The following is a 10,411-nucleotide window of genomic DNA, read 5'->3' as shown; positions in this document are numbered from 1 at the left end:
ATACCCAGTTGGTGTCGGAGTCTGACAATGGGACAATTTCAAGTGATGTAAACCAAAAATAAAATTCTAAGCTCCCCCAACTGACTGAATGGAACCCCCCACCCCCACCCTCAGCCAAGGGGGTTTCAAAGAAACCTGAAAAATTAGTTCAGGCCACCATGGCGACGCAGGACTTTTCTTGGTCACTTGTTAGCCAGAGACCGCCGGCCAGTGACACCCTTGCCCAGGCCTTGCTCAGGCCCAGGTTTGCCACGGGAGATGCCCCATTCCCTTGGCCTGTCAGGTCATGCCAGGCCGGCACTCTGGCGTGGATCCTGCAGCTGCTGCAACTGCACACTCAGCCACCAGTGGGAGGGGGTGTGTGAGTGAGTGAGCGTGCGGTCCAGCCAATGGTTCCAAGTGTCAGTACAGAAGCAGGCTCCATGCAGGGCTTGTGGCTGGACCAGGCATGTTGCAAGCCACTCCCATGGTGGACCCTGGCATCCAGATGAGGGGAACACAGTGGCACCCAGGTAGGGGTGCCGTGATCCTGAAGCCCTAGAGGGGTGTTACAGGGTGCTAATGAGCTCTTTTAGTTTGCATCCTGATGGACCGCAGTGTGTCAACAGCTCTGTCAGCCCCTTGCCCTGCATTGGCCCACAGCTCCAGGGCTGGCTCAGCCCCGCTGCTGCTTCCGTCACATGGGGTGGCTGCCCTCCACTGGTGAAGGGCAAAGGGTCACAGTGTTACAGCCTTCTCTGTACTTATATTTGGTGCATCCTGAGCTCTTGTCCCATGTCCAAGAAGAATGATGATATATTGACAATTGAAGGGTGAGGAGGATGGAGAAGAATTTTATTGAGTGACAAAGCAGCTCTCAGTGGAGCAGGGATGCGAGGGTGGTCCACCACCTAAAGTTGGGTGGTTTCTCTCTCCATGTGGCTGGGTTTGGGGTTTTTATGGGCTCAGAATGGGGAGCGCACACTGACTGATTTGTGAGTATGCAAAAATGGCTAAAACAAAGACATCATTCAAAGGTGGGGACAACAATGTAAAAAACCAATTGGGGCCGGGCACGGTGGCTCACGCCTGTAATCCCAGCACTTTGGGAGGCTGAGGTGGGCGGATCACAAGTTCAGGAGATTAAGACCATCCTGGCTAACACGGTGAAACCCCGTCTCTACTAAAAATACAAAAAAAATTGGCCAGGCATGGTGGCAGGCACCTGTAGTCCCAGCTACTAGGGAGGCTGAGGCAGGAGAATAGCATGAACCTGGGAGGCAGAGCTTGCAGTGAGCCAAGATCATACCACTGCACTTCAGCCTGGGTGACAGAGCAAGACTCTGTCTAAAAGAAACAAAAACCAAACAAACAAAAAACCCATTAGGGAAGGGTAGGTATATGTAAAATAGGTGGTGGGTGGGGACCAATCAGAGGAAAGAATGCCAAGCAGGAAGACAGGTTCCCAATCCAGTCCATGGATTTACCTGGGACTTGTAGGTAGGCTTTAAACTGTCTTCAGCTTGAAGGTTGCATTTCACTGGGTAACTGCTCTGCCTTCTGCCGCTATTAATGGGAAGGGAGGGTCGGACATGCCTCAGTATCCCCTCCTTCCTTTGGAGTTCAGGCACAAAACTTACCAGCATCAACATTAAAACAGAGATCTTTTTTTTTTTTTTTTTTTTTTTGTGAGACAGAGTCTCACACTTTCCCCCAGGTTGGAGTGCAGTGGTGCAATCTCGGCTCACTGCAAGCTCTGCCTCCTGGGTTCACGCCATTCTCCTGCCTCAGCCTCCTGAATAGCTGGGACTACAGGTGCCCACCACCATACCTGGCTAACTTTTTGTATTTTTAGTAGAGACGGGGTTTCACCGTGTTAGCCAGGACAGTCTTGATCTCCTGACCTCATGATCCACCTGCCTCAGCCTCCCAAAGTGCTGGGATTACAGGTGTGAGCCACATTGCCCAGCCAAGTCTAGCAGCTTTTAAAGATCTAGACAGGAAACATTTGCCATCTATCGCCTCTAATGGTGGCCACCTATGAGACTTCATCTACGTAATAAGAACCTTGGTCTTCACAACCCCTTTTAATCCAGATGCTCCTTTCTCTTGATTCCAGATCTTTAGATAAGAACTCTTTCAACCAATTGCCAATCAGAAAATCTTTGAATCCACATGTGACATGGAAGACCCTGCCCTGTTTTGAGTTGTCCTGCCTTTTCAGACCAAACCAACGTAAATCTCATGTGTATTGATTGATGCCTATATCTCCCTAAAACATATACAATCAAGCTGTAACTCAACCGCCTTGGACATGTGTTCTGAGGACCTCTTGAGGCTGTGTCTCCGGTCATGATCCTTAATCTTGGCGAAATAAACTTCTAAACTGATTGAGATCTGTCTCAGACACATTTTGGTTTACAAAAGGACCCACTAATTCAAATACAGTTTTATCTTCCTATATAAGAAAACCTAGAATGAATGACCCAAAGGTTGTAGAGGGTCAAACAACCTCTCCAATGTGTAAACCTCTGCCTTATCATTCCTAAGTATTTCTGATTGTAGATGGTACTAGGATGGGATTATTTTACCATGGAAATGAAACCTGTGTCCTTTACTTTGGGTTAATCTTGAATCCCTGGTGAAGTGAACGCAAAGTCTCTAAAGAGGACGGCAGTCCATCCAACTGCTGCAGTGCTCCCGTGTGTTACTGGGACCATCCCAAAGAGTGGCAGACACCATGTGAACTGTGAAGAGATGCAAAGAGTACAGACTGCATGCTTCCATCTACAAGAAGGTCAGGAATGCTGTTATGGGGAGCAGGGTTAGAATGATGGGGATATAGCCTGAGAAGGGGCAGGGGAGCTTTCTGTGCCATGGGAAATGTCCTAAATCTCAACCAGGACATGGTTAGATAAAAGTGCAAATATGGGTGAAAATTCATTAAAGTTGTATAGTCAAGATTTGTGCACTTCACTGTAAAACTTACTTCAAATATCTAAAAGACTGGAGTCTGCAGCCACACACTTAAGGAATAACACTTTCCTTAGTCCCAACTCCTGTTTAAGTAAGACAGAGGAAGACTCCACAGTGCCGGTCGGATGTCTTGCATTCCGGTTGTAACACGTAGCAGCCTCCAAGTGGAGGTTCTCGCTTCATCGCTGTCACCTTAGATGTTTTTCCTTTGTTTAAACACCAAGTATTTTAAAAATTGTTTAGAAATGAGTTACGTGAAACACAAGATGGCTTAATTGGGACGTCATTTCCTAAGTAATAAAACCTAATTTCAGTTTTATTTTGGAAAGGAGGGAGGCGGGTGGTGTTTGAAACGCTGAGAATGTGAAATGGCTGAAATGAAGGCAGGGCACGACCCGGATGCCAGCGCTGCCCACCCTGCAAGGAGAGGGCGGAGAGGCCACAAGCTTCTCATGCTTCAGGAGTTTCTGTCCATAAGTCAGTTTTAGGTATTGGGCCTTTCCTCTTCCAATGGGAAGTCGGAGGTTCCACATCAGGATTCCAGCAGCTGTAAATCGGTGAAAATAGGGCCAAAGAAATATAGTTGGCTACAGGCGTATGTGGCCAAGTGTTTTGTCGGCGTTGGCCCCGGTACCGCAGGCACGAAGGACGCACAGGGGACCACCCCGCGATAGCTCCGAGTAACTGGACGGACGCTAAGTCCCCCAGCCCGCTCGGCCGCAGCTCCACCCCCCCCGGGCCGCTCTACGCACCCCACCGGCCCGCCCCAGGCCCAGGAGCACCCCCAGCCCCGGGATCTGCGGCCAGAACCTGGCAGCGAATTCAAGGAGGAAACCGCCAGCCGGGGCTATCGTTGATTGGCTGAGCGGGAGGAAACCCGGCAGTGATTGGTTCGCGCCTTCTTCCGCCTCCGGCCGACTGTGCGGATACGATTGGTGCAGGCGCATCGGCCCGCCCCCGCCCTGCTTCGGCCGGCGCGCGCGGCGTCCTTTCCCGGCGTGCAGTGCGCTCGCGCGTCCCCCGCCCGGTAATGTTTTGGCCGCTTCAAGATGGCGGTGCAGGAGTCGGCGGCTCAGTTGTCCATGACCCTGAAGGTCCAGGAGTACCCGACCCTCAAGGTGGGCGCCTGCGCCGCGCAGGCCGAGGGCAGCGATGGCGCCTCCAGCCGGTGCCCATGGGCCGCGAGGGGCCGCCCCGGGAGGGCCAGCGGCGAGGGCGGCGGGAGCTGGGCGCGGCCTGATGGGGCCGTGCGGGCTCCTCGGGGGCGCCCGGTCCGCGCCGGGCAGGTGTGACGGGGGCGGCGGCTTTGGCCCTGCCCAGCGCCCGACTGTGGCCCCTTTGCTTGAAGAGCTGCGTGAGCCGAGCCAGCGACGACTCTGGCAGCGCGAAGGCTGGCGAATTTGGGGCTGGGGTGGAAGCCGGAGTTTGCGGGGCGTGGGATCTCTGGCGCCCAGGCAGACGGAATGCGCGGCGTGCCCGGCCGGTGCCCGGCCGCCCTCCCGGGAGCCCAGGGCTGGGAGGTGCTGAGTGCGCCGGTCGCTAGGTAGGAGCTGTAGGGAGAAACCTCACGGCCTGATGGCACCCAGCGACCTTTTTGATGGGCGTCACCAAACCTGAAATACAGCTCTTGCCGTCCGGCTGCCGGTTGCGTGACCTTGGGTGGTCACCTAGCCACGTCGCACTTAGAATGAAATTTGTGCTCCTAGTAGAAGGAGCCGATACTTGCTCTTTACCTAGTTAGTAGAGGATTTCATATGAAGCACCTGGGAAGGAATTCCTTAAAAGATCAAGGTCATAGCTTTCTCAGAGCTGCGGCTGAGCTTTGTGGTTCTGTGTTGCCTTCCTGGGGAGCTGCGTAGCTTTTCTCTCCTCCCAGGGCGCCCTGGTGTTCCCGTCCGTCTCAGGACGGACGGTGTGGCGACAGGTGTGGAGGATGCAATATGGCCAGGTTGCTGTGCGTTCCCCCAGCCCCAGGGCCATTCAGCAAAGGGCTGAAGAACACAGGCTGTGAGCCATCCTGCTGGGGTGTGAATCGGGCTCCTCTGTGTTCATCTTTACTGGGAGACATCAGGGCCCACTTAGTGATTGTTTATTCTTGTCAGATTTAAGCAGTGGTAGCGCCTGTGTCACCTCAGGGTGAAATGAGTGACCACTTACTGTTCCAAGCAGTGCTTGGCATTCATTAAAAGGTCCCTGCTACAGTTAACGCTGCTGAAGCCAGGCTGTACCCTGGTGTAGCTGGTCTTCATAGGAAAGCAGAGGCAAGCTTCTCCTCCTCTTCATTATCTAGCGGTTTATTTCATATTTTAAAAAAGAAACGGGGTTTCACTGTTGCCTAGGGTGGTTTTGAATTCCAGGGCTCAATCGATCCTCCTGCCTTGGGCTGACAGGTGTGAGCCACGCACCCGACCCACTAGTGGTTTCGGTGCTTGCGATGCATGTCCAGCACTTCATTTGATCCAGGAGGGGAGGGCAATGTTGTTGACATTACCAAAGGTCTAGCCTCTTGCTAGATCTCTCCAAGGCGTAGGTGGTTGGTTTTTAACACTCAGCGACATTGGTGGATCTCTGTTGGTTTAGAGATGGAGACCCTGCAGCTGGGAGAGGTATATACCAGGACATTGTGCTGCTGTTAGTAGGGAGCCTTAACCACTGACCACTTTGTCTCACGCAGTGCACCTCAAGGCCCATCAATTCAGCTAACACACAAGAAGGCTTGAAGATCAGAACCGCAGTGGTTTGTCACTTTTGGTACTGGCTGGTGAATATGGGAAACACCAGATAGGAAAGGTTTCCAGAAATCCTTTCATTGTGTATTGAAGGAACTAGGAAGGGAGATGGAAGGTCTCCAGAAAGGATTCTTCTTCAGGTCTTCTGCTGTTTTGTAATCCTGAATGTAATTTGCATTCCAGAGTGATTGCATAGCTTCTGATTAAAATAGTCATGCAGATAGTCATACAGGTGAAGAAATCTAGTGTCGTAATTGCTCTGTTGACACTTGTGTCACTACTGAGTTAAAACTTTTTCTCGTAGAAGTTTTCAGGAGTGATTTTTAGTGGATAATGGAGGTGTTTTGCTGGGAAACTAGGGATCCTTGATTTTAGAAGCATTTATTAGTATAGAATTAAACAGAACATGCTGAGCTCACAGCTCAAGGGCTGCACTCTTCAGTCTCCAGGAGGGGCCAGTGCGGATGTCAGAGAAGGGACTGAGGGCTGCGGGACTGGGGTTGTGGAAGGTGTGGGGTGGATGTCGTGCTTCTCCAGTTTAAGAGCGCATCCTCCTGCAGGGTGGTAGGAGCTGGCATGCTCTGGACTGGATCTTCACCTGGTAAGAATTAAACTGCTATCCTGCCAAGTGAGCCCTCCACAGACTCACAGAGGATTCCTTCCTGTTCAGAGGGCTTGGTAGCCCTAGGTGGATTTCAGCAGTAACACCTGGGATGTCTGCTTCCTCACAGTGTCAGGGCGGCTGGGGCTGGTGGGGCTCCTGGGTGCCTGGCAGGTACTTATTTTTCTGTTTTCCTGGTGAAGTGGGAAGAGAATGGAACAGATGTAAATTGCTGCAGTCAACACGCACTGACCTTGGGAACCTCTTTCGTCACCAGCTTCTATTTCCACCAAAGGGGTGGACCGGCCTGTGAACATTTGGGCTGGATGAGCCTTTGTTGGGGCAGGGGGAGCGTGGGAGACTGTGCAGTATAGGATGTTTAGCAGCATCCATGGTGTCTGCCTGCCAGATGCCAAGAGCATGCCCCCAAAATGTCTCCAGACATTGCTAGATGTGCCCTGGGGGCATGCACACACCCACGAGAATTGCTGGGCTGGATCCTGCTTTAAGGGACTTATTTCTTCCTCTTACCAAACGGAGGTGTGGCTCAGGAGGATTCACCCTTGCATCCTAGCTGTGGCTGTGTCTTTTTGCTGTCAAATGCTGTGAACGCTGTCTGGTGTAGGGTGGTGGGTAATGCCTTGTAGGGGAGGGGAAAGATGCATAACTCACCATCTTTTTTTTTTTTTCTTTTTTGAGACGGAGTCTCGCTCTGTCGCCCAGGCTGGAGCGCAGTGGTGCAGTCTTGGCTCACTGCAACCTCTGCCTCCCAGATTCAAGCAGTTCTCCTTCCTCAGCCTCCTTAGTAGCTGGGATTACAGGCACCTGCCACCATGCCCAGCTAATTTTTTGTATTTTTTAGTAGAGACACAGTTCCGCCATGTTGTCCAACTGGTCTTGAACTCCTGACTTCAGGAATTCACCATCTTTCAATTCAACATGCATAGGTCACCATTTTGAATTGGAAGCCCTTGTTTTCATTATTTTGTAAAAGGTTTTTTCTTTTTCCCCCCGATTATAAAAGTAATTTGATGAGTTCGGTGCGGTGGTGTGCGCCTGTAGTTCCAGCTAATTGGGAGGCTGAGGCGAGAGGATCACTTGAGCCAGGAAATCCAGGCTGTGGTGAACTGAGATTGCGCCTCTGCCCTCCAGCCTGGGCGACAGAGTGAGACCCTGTCTCAAATAATAAAAGTAATTTGTTTTTTCTTCAAGTTACCCTGATGCACAGAGATAACTTCATTAACATTTTGGTGTATTTACTCCTACTGTTTTCCTTCAGATAGCTGAAGAAAAATAATAATTTAGGGAATTTCACATGGGTGTCTGCACGGCGCAGGGCAGGAAGCAGCGTTCATTACCTGGAGACACTGGTCTGGACCTGGCTCCTCTCTGTGAGCCCCACCAGGGCCCGCCGTTCCTCTCCTGGAGCCCCAGCAGGGGTTCGCAGCTCCAGTGAGTCCTCTCACACCCCAGGTGGTGATGCTGTCCTCTCCCCAGAGGACAGGCTGAGAAACACCGGGCCTGTGGGTGTATTCTCAGGTGTCTGAATTCTCTACAGGAAGGTTCGCATGTTCTGCCTTTGGTTTGATGACAGTCTGGTTGCCCAGGCACCGCCCTGATGCCTCACAGTCAGGGTTTGTGCCTGTGGTAGGGAGTTTAGGTGCCAGCTGTGTGCCTGAAGTTGTAACTTCTCCTGCACCTTTTGCAGTTTTCTTAACTCCATCTTGGCTGGATTTGGAAGGATCATGTGTTCTCAAGTGTGAGAAACAGGCAAGCACGAAGTGTTTGACTCAAGAGACATACACATTGGGTTAGACCCTGGTGATGCTGTGTCTGAGGAGTCTTAGGCCAGGTCTCCACCTCTTCTGTGGCCGGCTTTTTAATGTACTTTATCTGTAGCAAAGTCACATAACCCTCCAGAATTCTCCCAGTCTCTATAGCACAGTGGAAATTCCTTCTGCCCAGAAGAGCCGTGACCTGTCCTTTGTGGCTCCCGGCTACACTCCCCTCGCCTCTCCCACCGTTCACTGGTGGTTTGGCCCTGGGCCCGCTTCTGCGGCCTCCGCGCTGGCACAGGTCTTGCCTCCCAGGCCTGGGCCTTTCCAGCTGGATGGGCAAGGCTGAGATGAGGATGTAGACTTGAATTCACTGCTAGCTGGGGGTGGTTTTGGTTTTGTTTTTTTAAATATGATTTTTTAAACACGTTTCAAGTCAAGAAAGGGCTTTTTTTTTTTTTTTTTGAGACGGAGTCTCGCTCTGTAGCCCAGGCTGGAGTGCAGTGGCCGGATCTCAGCTCACTGCAAGCTCCGCCTCCCGGGTTCACGCCATTCTCCGGCCTCAGCCTCCCGAGTAGCTGGGACTACAGGCGCCCGCCATCTCGCCCGGCTATTTTTTTTATTTCTTAGTAGAGACGGGGTTTCACTGTGTTCGCCAGGATGGTCTCGATCTCCTGACCTCGTGATCCGCCCATCTCGGCCTCCCAAAGTGCTGGGATTACAGGCTTGAGCCACCGCGCCCGGCCAAGAAAGGGCTTTTTAATGCCTGATTCACCGTAATGGCTGGGCTAGGTTGGAGGCAGTACTGATGTGAGGCCTGGAGCGACCCTGGGACCTGAGCAAGGCACCGCCGCCGGGCTGCAGAGCAGGGCTGCCGGTGCACTAGCTTCTCGCATGCCCTCCTCCGCAGCATCGATCTGAGAGCCTCCATCGGCCAGGGACGGTCAGGCCCGGTATGGTCAGGCCCTGCACGGTCAGGCCCTGGGCTACCATGACGGGGAGACAAGTAAGTTCCCTGTCTACACTGGTGGGAGGGAGGCGTCAGCACAAGTACACACAGACTTTTCAGATCCTTTCAAGACACTGATGAGATTGAGGTGAATGTTGGACAGTGGCAGGAGGTGGGGGCAGGGGTGCGAGGGTGAGCCTCCTCAGGTGAATACGATATTGTGAGCTGGTTGGCAGAGCTAAGTTTTGGGGTGAGGCTCTGTGGACCGTGTTGAAGTCCTGACTCTCACCCCAGTAAGCACACAGCACCATTGGGGTGTTGTGGCTGGGGGTGTCCCAGAGCCGTGCAGAGAGGGTCTCACAGCGAGACTGAGTGCTGGGCAGTGACTCAGTCTGTGGGTACAGGGGTCGGCAGAATGGGAGGCAAGCCCAAGGAGACACATTGGCACCAGAATGAAGAGAGGGCCGGCTGGCGCCTGTAGCATGTGACTGCCCCGTCTGCAGAGAGGCTGTGTGGCGAGCCCCACCCTCCGGGGGCTTCAGGCAGAGTGGGGATGTCTGGGTGCTGACCTAGGCATCGCAAAGCACACTTCCTGCCGGGGTAACTGCTGATGATTTTTAGGTCTGTTATTTCAGAATCGTTATAGCTAGAGGCCATTATTTTGAAAACCTGAACAAAAGAATTATTCACTGTGTTAATACCACATGTAGTGACTGTGGAGCTGAATGTGGCTGAGCAGAAGGAAGTGCCTACTGTGCTGATGGCTGTGGACCTGGGTCTGGGACCCTGAGTGCTGCCCCACTCGAGGGAGGGGCCCAGAGCAGTCTCCTTCCCTCCTCCCAGGCCAGCCTTTCATACCCGACCCTCAGACTTGCCTCCTACTTTATGCTCACCGATGCCTGTCATGCAGACCCTGCCTGACCTGCACCTGCTTTCACACCCGTGGTGGATGAGACCCCTCAACCGTGCCTGTACCCCCCTCACCTGCACCTGTACCCCCCCTCACCCGCGCCTGTACCCCCCCTCACCTGCGCCTGTACCCCCCTCACCGCTCCTGTACCCCCCCACCCGCTCCTATACCCCCTTCATCCGCACCTGTACCCCCCTCACCTGCTCCTGTACTGCCTTCACCCACGTGTGTACCCTGGTACCCGCGCCGGTACCCCCATCACCTGCACCTGTACCCCTCTCACCCGCGCATGTACCCCTCACCCGCGCCTGTGCCCCCCCACCCGCGCCTGTACCGCCCCCACCTGTGCCTGTACCGCCCCCACCCGCGTGTGTACCCCCCCACCCGCGCCTGTGCCCCCCTCACCCGCGCCTGTGCCCCCTCACCCACTCCTGTGCCCCCCTCACCCGCTCCTGTGCCCCCCTCACCCGCACCTGTGCCCCCCTCACCCGC

General features: G+C 53.5%; 1 protein-coding gene across 3 annotated transcripts in view; it reads left to right on the top strand.

Annotated features, from left to right (window-relative positions):
- Nucleotides 1–3,821: 3,821 nt before the first annotated feature.
- Nucleotides 3,822–10,411, top strand: part of MAEA (macrophage erythroblast attacher) — a 50,334-nt gene continuing 43,744 nt past the window's right edge. Inside the window, exon 1 of one of the 3 annotated variants that reach the window (XM_021938192.2) lies at nucleotides 3,822–4,073. In XM_021938192.2, the coding sequence (XP_021793884.1) occupies nucleotides 4,005–4,073 (69 nt within the window). In that variant the 5' untranslated portion in view covers nucleotides 3,822–4,004. The remainder of the gene's footprint in view (nucleotides 4,074–10,411) is intronic. The other 2 variants (XM_021938190.2, XM_003890910.3) reach the window with 2 other exon arrangements.

Source organism: Papio anubis, chromosome 3, assembly GCF_008728515.1.
Source record: "Papio anubis isolate 15944 chromosome 3, Panubis1.0, whole genome shotgun sequence".
Lineage (NCBI taxonomy): Eukaryota > Metazoa > Chordata > Mammalia > Primates > Cercopithecidae > Papio > Papio anubis.
This window is presented reverse-complemented; position numbering and strand designations above follow the sequence as displayed.